Source organism: Ptychodera flava, chromosome 12 (assembly GCF_041260155.1).
Source record: "Ptychodera flava strain L36383 chromosome 12, AS_Pfla_20210202, whole genome shotgun sequence".
In the NCBI taxonomy this organism is placed as follows: Eukaryota; Metazoa; Hemichordata; class Enteropneusta; family Ptychoderidae; genus Ptychodera; species Ptychodera flava.
In genome coordinates this window covers 9,806,114-9,821,308 of record NC_091939.1, presented here as the reverse complement: position 1 = coordinate 9,821,308, position 15,195 = coordinate 9,806,114, and the positions used below count along the sequence as shown (strand labels likewise).

General features: G+C 39.0%; 1 protein-coding gene across 4 annotated transcripts in view; it reads right to left on the bottom strand.

Annotated features, from left to right (window-relative positions):
• LOC139144929 (G protein-coupled receptor kinase 3-like) overlaps positions 1-4,886 on the bottom strand; it is a 152,221-nt gene extending 147,335 nt beyond the window's left edge. For all 4 annotated transcript variants that reach the window (XR_011554875.1, XR_011554876.1, XR_011554877.1 and 1 more), the window contains exons 1-3: positions 4,532-4,886; positions 4,299-4,375; positions 3,737-3,810 (exon numbers count right to left, since the gene is read on the bottom strand). Coding sequence is in view for 1 of the 4 variants with exons in the window: in XM_070715762.1 (XP_070571863.1) it covers positions 3,737-3,810; positions 4,299-4,375; positions 4,532-4,644 (264 nt within the window). In the remaining 3 variants the exon portion in view is untranslated. The remainder of the gene's footprint in view (positions 1-3,736; positions 3,811-4,298; positions 4,376-4,531) is intronic.
• Between the last annotated feature and the right edge of the window lie 10,309 nt (positions 4,887-15,195).

Below are 15,195 nucleotides of genomic sequence, written 5' to 3'. Positions count from 1 at the left end.
CCTTCTCTTTGGTGAGCGACACAGCTCATAGGCTGTCAGTGTTTGAACAGCAGGCATGATTATGCACAGAATGACTTTCAATATATTGATGAAACAAATTTTCACGGCATAGTGAAATTCTCTCGTCAGAGATGATGTGCACTATGGAAACAATACTGTGCTGAAAGGTTGAAGACTGGGAGTGCGTGGACTTGGTTGTGGGGCCATAGCAATGAAAAATTGTGGTTGAAAAACAGAAGGTAAAACACTGAAAAAACTAACATTCACTCTCACTTAGAAATCATACGAACGATGAACAACACATGCAGACTATGATGCAGTCATAATAATCGCACCTGTTTGCCTGTGGCATATGGAAAATCAAAGCTAAAACTGCATGTTGACTATGTCTTTAACCCTTTGAGTGCTGTAATTTTTCCCACCAAAATTTTAGCGCAACATTTTATCAGTTTATATGAATTTTTCAGTAATTTTTAGGATAATTTTGGACCCAATGAGCATCAAATGTTATTGGCTACAGTTTGTTTTATCAAAATTTTGGGTAAAATCAGAAAAAAATGACCAGGGTACATTTTATACAGATGACAAAAATTGACTTTTGGCGCTCAAAGGGTTAAGATGAAACTGTTCGTCGGAGGGAGAGCATTTGGCAGAGTGACACCTGACCATGTCACTACAATGTACCTAGTTCCAACAACTACGAAAGAGAAATTCTACATCACTATCATGTTCCCACTCTGCGAGCCTCACATGGGTGACTACCTATATATAATTTGCATATCATGCCAATATTCCAGACACTAGTGATTTACCAGGGTACTAAGCTTATTAGTTCAAAAATCCATTCAGAAATTAAATGATTTTTATTTTCAATATGAGGCTTAAGTGATACTGAATCAGCTTGCACTAATTCAGTGTTCAGATTAAATGTCAAATAAAAACAGGCTGAGATTCACATTGCTGCCACAGAACAGGAAAAAAGACCCATAATTCTTTCATGTATTGTTTTTAAATTATGGAAAAGCGGTTATAACAGACCTCTCACAATGAGCTGCAGCTCTATAGGGCTAACAGGGCAATATCAATGTCCTATCACAGTCACCCTTCTGGGTTTTACTTTTAGGACAAACGTGACTTCCAAATTTTCACCAATATTTTCACCAACTGCATAAATGATGAACAGCCATCTTGCTGATCACGAAAAACAACACCCCTATGAATAGCAATTAAAACGACTCAGTGAAATTGCTGACAAGCTGTCTGCAATACTGTCATGTTTTCCATAAAACCAGCACCTGATGATCAGAAATACTTTATTCTACACTCGTCTGTGGCAATATAGAAGGCCCCTTAAATTTCTATTTCTTCATCACAGATACCGAGCGGCGACACGTAACATTGACCAGGACATCAACAACAGATGATGCTGCATTCTGATATAAATTATGGATTCAATGTTTATCAGACTACTGCTATGATGCAATCAAAATTTCCAATGTCTCAACTTCTTTTATGTAAATGACTGACATATGTGCCCATGCACAATACAGACCAATGCTAATCAATGGTTATATCATATCACACGTTACATACTGATAGCTAAATTGGTTTATTCATGCTGGTTGTGTGTTTACCTCACTCAGTACCAGGCAGTAGATGATTTATTGCCGCACAAGTACATTGGAGCCATCAGCGCCTCTGACAGTCGGGCCAAAGGTCAATACAAGCATGTTGAACATAGACGGGATGGTTTCCATCAGTAACCGACAGCCTGCTGCGATCTACCTTTCTATGACTGGGCATCGATTCCACAGTGAAAATGAACCCGCCATGAAAATTGCATTTTAATTGGCTATGTGATACACCGGTAACAGTAAATGGTGTCAGCGCAATTAAAGGCCAATACAGAAGGCGTCAATTACTTCCATCGGTACACAATGAGGTCCTCTCAACCTGAATCCCGTTACAATCCAGGGAATCCGGGAGGAAATTTTGAACTCATTACCAAATCAATGAATAAGTATTTCCACAATGTCCAATTCCAAATACCAACCTCCTGGTACTGACCTGATGTGATGTGAATTATCAAGACATAAATGGGAAATTGAAGCAAATCTTTTGTAGAATTTTATGTCAGAGCTCTCTTTACTACATGATTTAAAAAGTATTTAGAAGCAGATATATACACATTTGGAAGATGTTTGCATTCTTTACAGGTAATATTCATGAATAAGTTATGATATTGGTTTAATATGCTTGCTGGAATTGCAAAAGGTTGGGAATGAGGGGTAATTGTGCTAGAACTTCTCTGTTTATCATCGAAAATACCAACTGCTGGTGTTTTTCTTCAGTTTTGCTTGCAAATGTCAATTGGAACTAAAATTAGCTGATATCTTTGAAGTGTTGAACCCGTTGTTTAGAAAGGAAATATTTTTTTCCAACCCATTACATTTTGTCACGTTAATAAGCTTCTATGTAAACAACTGATGAGTGATACTATTATTCTCTTCCCAGAATGCATCATTATCTTTCTTCAGTAAATGTGGAGTTCAAAATTCATATAACCGCAACCATGACACAAAAACAGCGAAACACATCTTTCAGTTGTTAATTTAAAATGCAAATATATTGAAGTTACAACGCCAGCGTGTCATACTCACTGACAATCTAGATGGAGAAAGTCAAGATATCAGAGTTTTTAAAGACAAGTAAGTTTAAGACACAATGGCGAAACATATGAATGTGACATTTTCCGATGCACGGACTTCTGCACACATTGTTATTTGTAGTCAAAATTACTAACGTCAGGACAATTTGTAAAGCATCTCCCGCCGCTTATCCAAATCCCATCTTAACAGTGATGTTGAAATCAGACCTGAGGTTCAAAAATAACCTGTGTAAAGCTAGTTAGACAGACAATACATGCCCAGCAAAAGTACACGTCTATTTTTCATCAAACAAACTGTGAGCTTCAATAATTTATATACTGGACCAATTATACGTACCACTTTTTTCAGTGTAATTTAAAAACCTAAAAAACTTCATAAATAATGATGAAAAGACATTTCTCAAGTAAAAAATGAGTCTGTTGTTATTGCTTCTGCAGTCAAAATGTCTCCAGAGTTGTTAAAAATATTTCTATCATTGTTATTGTTGGACACCGACTCTTCTTTCTTTCCTCCCCTCGATTCTTAGCGGCAGCACCCTGAATTTAGAATTCAAACTTGCATATGTGCCATTATGGTTTAGTTTCCAAAACAGGAGAAAAAAGAGCATTCCCGGCATCAGTGGTTGTCACGTTAGCTTTTACCGCCAAAACTGAGGAGCAGGTAAAATAGAGCAAAATTTATAATTTCTAAAATTTCAACACTGTGTTCTCATAACCATAAACACTGTACAAAACATTTTGGGGGAATAAGCTGGAAGAGTTCAAAACGAAATAATCATGATGCGAATATTGAAAACACAGAGGGGACCTCACAGGTCATTTGCAATGTTATGTAGACATTGAAGTCACCTACATTACTGTATTCAAAAGAGTTATTCACACTCACTGGAGATCAACATTCTACACCATTGCGCGCACACACTTTACATTATAGTTGTCAATGGTTACATAAAATAATATTTAGGAAAATGGAGCATCTTCTATACAAATTTTGAAGGCTGTGTGTCAGTCTTTGCGCAAGAGTTTCGCTCAGGCCAGCAACAGGCCTGTGTTACCATGGTAACCTACCTCTTCGTAGAACTGAAGCTGTGGAACCGGTTCGTCTATCACGTTCGTGCAATAATCCTTAAACAGTAGATAACCTTTGTGAAATAATGAAAGAAAATTTTCCACTGGTTACAAGTTACGTCTCCTGAAATTAAAACGCGAAGTAACATAGCTCGTTATGTATCTAGGGGCTACGACTACTGTGAAATATGGGCCTCGCTCGGCTCCGGGCATTGAATTGATTGGCCTGTCAACGATCACGCCGAACTCGCCCTCTTATGCACAGGCTGCGGTTTGTTTGGGATTCGGTACGGTATGGGCCAAAGTACATACACGTACAAAATGTGCGACTCGGACGCTAAAACACATAAACACACTGGCTATCATCAGCACAGAATCTAACTTTTACTGTCAAGGGAATCGAACGTTCCGATTGGTGTTTTTAACACAAAAATATAAGCCAGCGGACTGACAACAGCGTCTCTGACACTGGACATGTCATCTTGGCCCCACTTTCTCCATTTAAAGATCGCTCGCCTGACGACGCGTCGCACTCACTCCCGACAACTGTAAATAAACTCACCGATTTTCTGATTGAAAATCTTGTCGAATGTAACTTCGCCTCTTTCTTCGAGATATTTATGCATAACACTCCGAACACTGGGTAGAAGGAGAGAGGGGTTGGAAGAAAAAACACAAGACAAGAGTTGTGAATTACATTAGTGATATGGACGGACATATCCGTCGCTAAGGTATTATCATGCGGGAACTGTCATCCGTCCATATTTTTTTCTGAATGTTACGATGTCAACATACCTTGGGTCCGGAAGTACTATCTTTTTACTTGCTCTGGCAGCTGGAGTTGATTTACTCTTTTCCATTGCCATTAAATAGCTCACGTCAGCCAACACAGCTTCGAGATCCGCCATTTGAGTGCCTTTCCGTACAGCAATGAACTAGTGCTTGGCTGTGAATATCAATAGGACAAATCCCGGTTAAAATTCACCGATGCTTACGATCGACACCACTGAAGGTATATCCTATACTCTCGTCCACACTCTTCAGCATCACAATCGTCTGCAAGCAAAGAAAACCGCCGACATCTAGCGTCGTATTTGACCTCCAAGCGTACAGACAGGTCCGTTCAACGACGTTGGGGGAAGCGGAACATAATGGAACAGCCGCCATCGAGGAGTGTTCTCTTTCCCCGATACGCGCATGTAATTGGTCAATTTCCAATATTTATTAAATTGCGGTGACGTCATGACAAAACATATCTTTACCCCTCTATGTGGGGCAGTATTGCGGTATAGTGCTACAAACCGGCAGTACACCTCAATTCATCCGATCTCACTGATATGATATTTGAACTGAGTGAACCAATCTGTATGATACGTAAATACAGAAACCGGAACTTCGCATGTGACAGCGCTTTAGGCCTACACACGTAATTTTAGCTGTAGCACGGTATTTCTTCCCTTGAAGAACCGTGCGCGAAGCATTATACATACACGCTCGCTGATTTTTGGCCGTCACGTCAGTAACATTTGTTCTCTTGCTAGAAGAGAAGAGATGTTGCCTCCCTCGAAACAGTTTCATAATTTCGTTTACGACGCTTCGCATTCTTTGAAATTCAAAGGATATAAAAAAAAAAAATACCGCAAGGGCAAAAATGAACTTTTCGGGGTTTAGTAAATGGTGTTGTTCAAAAATCAAGGGAAAGACCGCGTTATTATTGTCGTTTTTCCACGTCATGCACCGCAATGATGCTAAACACGTGACGATGAGAAGTACAACTTTTAACTTGTCTAACTTTGAAGTTTGTCAGTACCTGGAATAATAGTTTAACTAACGGGAAGGCGTGATACATAAAAAATTACATGAGTGTAGTATAAGGTATTTGTTGGAGTCTAATTGTACCATAAACCGTCACCAATCACGGGTATATACATGCCGTTATCATCATTCATTACCTAGAGTTGCAAGAGGCGTGTCTCACAATGTCGTTACCAAAGTAGGAAGCGGGTCTTAGGGAGCCGTCATTAATTACGGCCTGGGGGTCGGAGTAATGTGAGGGGGTCACTCAAAAATTGAAAGCTACAAGGGGGTTGCTCAAAATATGGAGAGAAAGAAGGGGGTTACTCAATTTTAGTGCAAAATGAATTGAAACACCTCTCAGATTGCACCATTTCACACAACAATTTCTCAAAATTTTCAATGCGAGATGAGGGACACCCTTCTAACGCGCCCCCGTTGGGGTACATGTTCTAACAGTTTTACTTTTGGACACATCAATTTCTCAATTTTTTCACACAAGAGGGTACAACCTACTCTCACACTTTCCTCCTCAGCCTCCCGCGTGTTCTCCCTCCTGTACTTTCAAATTCTGCCCTGTCAGACATCTCAGTGAAAACCCTGTCATGATACCATCCAAATTAAACAATAGTATATGGTTGGATACTGGATATAGAGTGAGCTTTATATGTACATTTTATTGTGACTTTGAATTTCATTTTGTTGATTTCATGTTCTTCAATTGTAATGAGATAATTGATGATAATCTAGCAGGATACACCAGGATATGAAAGGTCTGTACTACTGCTGTATTTTTGTAAATTTTACAAATATATGTCTTGATATTTAACTTTTCTCATTGGGTTGTCAGTCAAAATTTCTGTGTTAAAGAGGGGGGTTACTCAAATTCATCAGTGTTGGCAGGGGGTTGGTTGCTCGCAATTTCAGAGTTTCCGATGAAATTCCTCCGACCCCCCCCCCCACCAGGCCATAAATAATGGCGGCTCCCTTAGGTATAGATAACCTTCCGCAGTGCACCTTTCACGTGAAATTGCGTTCATGCTGAATTTAGTTACTGTACTTGCAAAGGCTGCATGAAGTGCTAAATGAGTTACAGTTTCTGTAATCCGACACTATGCAACACACAGAATACTGATTTCGTTGACACTCTCAGAGCACCGACCCAAAGTTCTGTAAACATAAGATGCGGTTTGTTCGCAACATTCTTCTGCAGGACGAGCGCCGGCAATACAGACGGAAAGATCTATATGATCTTTTATTTGGCTGTCCCTAAACACCCCCTGTAATACCGCAGAAGAACTTTCTGTGAATTCGTTAGGGCCATTTATGGAGCGTTCCGTTACATGTCACGAGGGAGTATTTAGGTTGCAGTGGCGGGCAGATCGAGTCAGGGATCAATAGACCGAACCGAAAATCGATCATTTTTGGCCACCGTCCCTCCACACACGGGGACGGTGATTTAATAGACTATCGAGCTAACGAGCGCCTTTGGATCGGGGGGGGGGGGGGGGGGTTCAGTGCACAAAGTGCACTGTTATTGTTGACAACTGAATTTCAGTCCTGGCAAAATCCGTTTGTCGACAGTGGCATTGCACAAAGCACTGTTTTCGCAAGGCTGCATTGTTTTTCAACATCCTTTATGAAGAAGAGAATGAGAAAGTATTCTTTGAACAAAAGCAGTAATTATATTATTATTTTTTCGCAAAAATAACAGGCACTGTCTCACCTAAATCAATTCCCCGATACATTAAAATCAGCAAAAATGAGTCATTGATGCATCCACCAAGTTTTTACTTTCAATTGCAACGAACAGTGTGATGATGGACATTGTCTGAAAGTCGAGTAACATTTACACACAATATGAAGGATATATACAAAATGTAAGCTGCCCGCAAACGTTCATGTGGCCGATCATATAAGAAGAAAAATTAAGTCATTGAGCCATTAAAACTTCAGACATAGAATGAAACCGAGAGAAGCGAGTCAAAGTTATTCCAGAGGAAAGGGGAGCAAACACTTCATCATGTACTAGAAATTCTTGCACAAGTATTACTTAGAGTTCCAATAACAAAGTGCAATTAATGACATAAATCTTTTTAAATACGGCCAGATATTGCAACAATTCTTGACTACCCTTATCACTTCAATCTCCATTATTTTATGCCATGATCTTAAAAGCTGGATCAAGTTCACCATCATTATCGTATTCATCACTTTTATCATGCTCATCGTCATCCACACACCGCACATTTGTCTCACTAGTTTCATCATTAAAGTGTTTATCACTTTCCTCTCCGTCGCGTAACTAGCATCATGACTGTCCATCTCATCATGATATCGCTCATGCACCAATATAATCAGCGTCATCATCAATACTTACATCATTAATATCGTCATTATCTCTACTAACACTGGCAATTCTCATCACCATCGCGCCGCCGTCACACATCATCATCATCATCATCATCATCATCATCATCATCACTGCTTGTATTATCATTTATATCTTACTTTTTCTTGGAAACATGATTTATCGCTTGGTACACCCATTGCCGAAAATTGATCAAACTTTCGGCTTTTATCAATTTTATAGCAATAATTTAAGAGTTACTTCAAGACTACCAATGCCATGTGTACTTTTTCCCCCTATTTAGCTTGGTCAATATCATCAAGCAGATTTTCAATTTTGGATCACTGCTCGTATACAGTAAAATTTTCAAGTAAATATTGTGTAGGAATATTTTGCTCACATCAATGCATCGTGTTTTGGGTTTTTTTTTCGGGGGGAGGGGGTTGTTTATGCATTTGCTATGAAGAATTTCAGTGGCTTTCCTTACCATGACTACAGTATCTAGTAAACAGACACTGGCGATATTCAATTGTACATATGTACATTCCCAAGCGACATTAGTAAATCTCGGCAGCATGGACTGTACTCCAAGAACAAGGCTATATATAAATTTATACTCAAGTCTGAGTGTATAAGATAGGCAAGTTATTTCTACCTATATGAAGTGGCTTAAAGATAATGTTCCAATTTTTCACTTAGTTCCATAGATATATGTTGGAGTTAACGAACACTCATTTATAATTTCTATTTTATGCGTATGGTTGTGCTTCGGTAAAACGTCACGCGGTTGGCGAAGTACCCGAAAAATCACTTAGATATTTCGTATTTCATGTAATTTTACACCAATCGAGTCTACAAATTTAATTATTGCTTGGGTCAATGCTTTCTGATATACTGTGTTGATCTTGACCATAATAATTTACATTTACAAATTTTAACATTTACTTAAAGAATGTGGATTTTTATCAGGTAAATTAGATAAACAGACACGTAAATTAAAACATTAAACTTTGACAAGAAATGAGCTCATTTAATCAATTAGTTGAAAATTTACACTACATACAATATCAGCTTGTTGAAAGTCTACAAATTTGAGAGGGTGCGGCAAGTTTCTATAGGCTTACAAACTGGCAGATATATATTCGGGTATCAGAAAATTGTGTTAAGTTTTGTGATGCATTTAAATGGTGTTCTCAGTAAAATTGTCCCACATCCCTCCGTAGGAGCATGTGATCACGGCTTTACAGACGAAGGTCTCAAGGATTGCCGGCAATACTATTTTAACTTGTTGAAAGTCTAAAAATTTGAGTATTGCCGGCAATGGCAGCATGACTTCACCACCCGAACGAAACCCAAGGCATCCCATCATGCACTGCAATGTAAATCCTATGATCGCTTGTTCTATCGTCACAAATTCTCCGGTACGCTTCAAATGTCGTTGGAACACATGCACTCTACAAAATGAAAGCAGCATTTTCTTCGAAGAGCAACCCCCTGATGTTTATCATATCATCTTGGTTTTCATGTGACGTCAGCGATCTGATACATGTCGTGGGTGTGAACGTGAACGTGACGTGTGATGTGACGTGTAAGTGTCAAGGATCTGGTTGCCAAGCATCCATTCAGCTCAGTAGCGTGGAGCACCTGAATTGAATTGGAACGATTGGCAAGTTCCAAGTGGCTTACTTTCTCCCCCTTTTTTCCGAGTCCATGCTGTTGTAAACTGCCGCAAAATATCGCGTTGTAGAAATTGTTGTATTGTGAACTTCTAGTTTGCCGAGGTTTTCTAATTCCCGTATTCAATAAATCAAAACTGGAGGGACCATACATACGTACATACATACATACATACATACATAATACATACATACATACATACATACATACATACATACATACATACATACATACATACATACATACATAGCCTACATACATACATACATACATACATACATACATACATACATACATACATACATACATACATACATACGTACGTACGTACGTACGTACTGCGTGCGTGCGTGCGTGCGTGCGTGCGTGCGTACATACATACATACATACATACATACATACATACATACATACATACATACATACATACATACATACATACATACATACATACATACATACATGCATACATACATACAATCAATGTACATACATACTACATCATATATGTTTATATGCGAAGGCCTAAATAATTATATCAATGAATGGATGAACCCAAACGTTCGATTTGAAAATTGAAGAGACAATTTTCAACTCTCCTTCATTACCGTATGTCTACAGCGTACTCAAGCTACTAGTAATACACAGAAATGTCGCGTGCATAACGCTTTTTCGTCTTATCTAAAATCTTGCACGTTCACCTAGCGGCTTTGTGCATCGAAAGTTACATTACAATTTTCGGGCGGAAGAAAAGGTATATTTGCATTTTTGTTTCGCATGGAGACGACTTTTTAAACGGCTCTTCCGAATACCTGTGCCGGCTATATTGATATCCGTTCCACTTTCAAATGACACTGTCTCGGACCTTTGAACGGTGATAGCAGTATTTATCCGTCATTCTGCCCAGACTGCATCGAAATTAACGGCCATTGTAATATATCAACTTTATCGCTCAATAAACGTCCTTCCAAAAACAGGCTCAGTGCAGCATGAAACCAATTTGACCGAGAGCGGAGCTACTTTTGCCATCATTATCACGGCTTGATAGAAAATCTTAGTGTGGCCATTGCACAGAGTTTGAGTGTTCCAATGCAACACGACACATTGGATTTTTTGCTGGGTTTTATTGATAAACTTCGATTTTTTTTCCTGTGTACCGATTTAAGAACTAGTTAGTTTCAGTATTCGTGTAAGGTCAAGGTCATAGTTCCGCTACGGAAACAAGTAAGTGAGAGAGAGAGAGAGGAGTTGTGACCGAAGAGGTAAAAAAGTCACGACGTAAAATGACATGTTAGTGGGCCTATAGGGACTCTTAACACCGTGCAAAATGAAAGGAAGCATATAAAAGTAAGCCCATTGCGTTGATCTCAAAGCTCTCCCCTCCTTCAATGAAAGTTCAGAAATGCCAACATCTTGCGACGAAGTTTCATTTGAACTTCCCGAACACGGTAAATTGCTGACATTGGTTATTGGAAATTATCGAAAGAGAGTGGAGCGTCCCTTCTAAATGACTAAGTTGATTTGCTTGGAGTTCAGATTAAATTTGGCAAAGATTTTACATTTTGCTGCTATCATCTCTGCAGTTTGTAGCGGACATAAGCAAGCTATCCTTTCCCGTTGTCTTTGGATATGGTCTTTTCTGCACAGTCAATACCAGCTTGTACATAACTGACTTGACTTGAAGTGGAAAGTCCATATCTAACGGTAGGTATGACTTTTTGTAAGCAATAGAGAGTTCATCCCGAAGAGAATTTTCCCCAGGATCCCTGCAGCCCATCAACTTGACAAAGCCCCTATCCATCGCTGAAAAAGAGTAAACATCAACACAATCCCTCAAAATGATTAAAGAGATATACCTTGCTATTTGGACAGCCGATTTGGCACTTTTCCCGTAGGATTACAACAAGAAATCACACAAAATAGTTATCAATTTTAGAAAAAAAAACCTTGGTACATGGCTCAAACACAAATCACTGTCCCTCCACAAGAAAATTGCTCAAATTGATTTCAATATGACGCAACAGAATTTTTTGTCACCAAATGTAATTGTCAGATACATCATTTGCCCACCAAAGGAAGCTCTCGAATATTGAATGATTTATCCAAGTCTGTTCACAATTATCTCCCCTACCCCCTGAATCTATGTCTAGCGTGTGTTAAGTGGATGGAATACTTTCAGTTGAGGGACGATAGCTAGAGCTGTAACATTTTATGGTTCCATTTTATCAGTAATCTGACTTGCGACAACGTATATGATTTCAGCCTGGTGAAGTAGAGCGCTTTGCTCATCAGTTAACGTCAATCATATGTAAAAACATACACCAGAATGCACCTAAAATTAATCGCCAACAGACTTGTGCACTATTTTGTAAAGTGACAACGGCCGTGGGCGAAAGAGGGTCACAGAAATATCCTGACACGCATTTGCCGTGGGAACAGAAGTCACAAATAGGATGGTGGTATGATTGCTTACACGTGTGCGTGCCTCGTCTCTCTGGGACAAACTTTTGTTGTGTTTGAAACAGTGAAGAAAGGCCAATTCCGGTGCATCAAGAAAAATAGAAATACACGTATTCAAACACGGAGCTGACCCCTATCTTTGAGTCGGCAATAGGGCAACCCCTATCAATTGACTGCACATTCCTCCGCCAGACACCGCCCATAGGTTATAGAAAGGTTTGCCCTGTGCACTTTCTGATGTATGAGAAGTTATTTTTGGTCGTTTGTAGTGTGTATACAGTATTTGAGACATATTGTATTCATAAGGGCATATGGTGCGAGGGATATAATCATACGGTGTCTGTGTTTTCATTTATCTATTTGTCTGTCTGTGAGTGTCTGTCTACCCACCCACCTACCTACCTACCTACCTACCTACCTACCTACCTACCTACCTACCTACCTACCTACCTACCTACCTACCTATCTATCTATCTATCTATCTATCTATCTATCTATCTATCTATCTATCTATCTATCTATCTATCTATCTATCTATCTATCTATCCACTTTTACGATAATAGAGAGATAGAGCATAGTAACTTGAAGTGCATCTATCGTGTTTCAGTCAATGGTTGGGATGCCGTCTTTGCGAAGTCGCATGCAAATCTGCTCTTTTTGAACAAATCTTTTGTCAGCCTTTCACCATTTCCCTAAAGACCAACTTCAAGGAGCAAGGGGTCCACGAAGGCTAACGGGGATAAAAGGTACCTAGGCGAACGCGTTATTCGCTTTGCTGAGGGTGAAGAGCCACGCGACTTTTGTGAAACGATGAATGACACAGAAAATAAATACAATTGCTGAACAAATATTGTCGACACGTCCTTACATTGTGCCTTCTGTGGCTTGAAAGGCAATAGATGAATAAATATATATGCCCCTATTAAAACCGATTATTATTGAAAGTCAGAGCCAGTTTTGATTTGCTGGTATGTGGGACGCAGTTGTTTTGTGCCTAAGATATGTCGAAGAACGATTCTGAACTTCACCCAATTTAACTGTCATATTTTTTCCGGGACCTCAACGGACAATGAAATGCTCGAGGGCGTGGACATCCCAGAAAGTTTTCTGTTGGCCCAATTCAATTGTCATTCAAAACTGTAACACCGCCCTCATCGTTAGACTTTAAATGCCACCGAGTGAAAGTTATCGCCCTCACTCGAGACGAAGCTAAAAGAACTCTTGTTTCAGTTCGGTACAGTTGGTAACACGAATTAGTTTACCGGACTAGCTGAAAACGGCCAAATGTATACAAAAGACTCACCCGAGCATTTTAAAGCATGTAAAATACACGGCCACAATCCGGTTGACACAAAACATGGAGGCGATCTGTGTGAAGTGACCAAGATGCGGATAATGAGGGAACAGAATGTCAAAGGGCAAATTAGGGGTGTTGGCAAGCGGTGAAAGTCGTGACAAGTTACACCTAAAGAAACACCGAGTTGCATCTGCATAATGCATCGGCCTTTGGAGGTACTTCACACGGGATCACAAACTCACAGCTTGCAATGGCTGGATTTTAACTAGGTGTAATCATCGTGACTTAAAATATACAGCAAATATACAGCAAATCCTGGTTTACTCTGCTATATTATCATTAGCTATCTCATGACAGTTCAAGAAGGTGAAACCAACAAAATAAAATTCAGAGTAACAACAAAATACATGTATCCAACCATGCATATAGTATTGTTTAATTTGGATGGGTATCATGACATGGTTTTCACCAGGACATCTGAGAAGAGAAAACTTGAAAGCACAGGGGGGAGAGTGTCATGGGATGTCTCCACTCTCGCGTTGGAAATTTTCAAAGAAATTGCTGTGTGCAATGGAGCAGTCTGAGAGGTATTTTCAGTTTGTTTTTACCGAGTAAAACTGTTAGAAAATGATATAGGATACCCCCAAGGGAGCGAGCACGAGAGGGGGTGTACCCCTTGTCGCATTAACAAATTTTAAGAAGTGATGTGTGCAATGGTGCAATCTGAGAGATGTTTCAAATTACTTTGCACTGGGTAAAATTCTTTAAAAATGACATTGAACACTGATATTTTTACTACATTTTTTGCATGATCAGTGTTTGAGTCACAATATTCAACAACCAAACAATGACTATATAGCGTACTTGGTAAAAATATTCCTCAGTTTGCTTGAGATTGCAGATCAAAGAATATGCAGAGTTGGCAAATCTGCGATTTTAATGTGTCATTTGCAAAATCTTACGTGTATGTAAATAATATTGATTGACCAACAGTCAGAGTCGGTATTTGTCTCAATCCATTCATTATTTGTTTGCTACTTTGAGATTTCAGAGCGTGCAATTTCTTTCTCTTGATGAAGAGCCTGATAATATGGTATGGTTAAATGCCAAAATGGTTATTGAACTTAAGTCACTTAAAATATATGTTTCTAATAAAAGGATGAATTCACAACAGTTCAGTTTTATCCTAGATCTGTGCACTTATAATGGTATCTGTATTCCTCCATGACCTATTTAGATTTAACATTTATAGGATAAATATACTTTATCAGGTGATCATTTGTGTGCATAGAACGCATTTATGTATTATATTCATATAGGGTATCGACAATCAAAACTTTGTTTCTGCAATATTGTGTTTCTGGAGATGGCAAAAGCTATGTCATAGAGGACAGAGATAATAAACATGACAAAGAAACCAAAACTTTGATGGAGAGATGACGAACGAAGGCCAAAAGCGGAGAATAGGGTCTAGGCTAATCTGTTTCTAGTTTCAACTGCAGAATGTCAATCGTGAAATTTGGTGACTTCACTGTTTGATCCAGCCGACCATCCAAAATACGTCTAGTCCCATTGGATGAGAGTAACTGACTGAGTAAAGTACTCATAATATCTTTTCGGACACAAACATTCGATGTTTTAAAGCACCTGGTTTGTCCGATGTTGTCACAGCAACTACGCTAGATAAGGTAAAATGTAGAATGCCTTTAGGAATTTTTGGTAGGTTGGCCAGGACCATTTTTATTTTAATTTCAAATGGGTGGAGTCTATAAAAAACAGCAAAAATTTTCCAAAATCAGGCGTAATTTTTTAAATGAGAAAACAACGTTTAGAGGCTTTCAAATATGGTAGATCGGGTTTTAAAAATGCGTATAAATTCG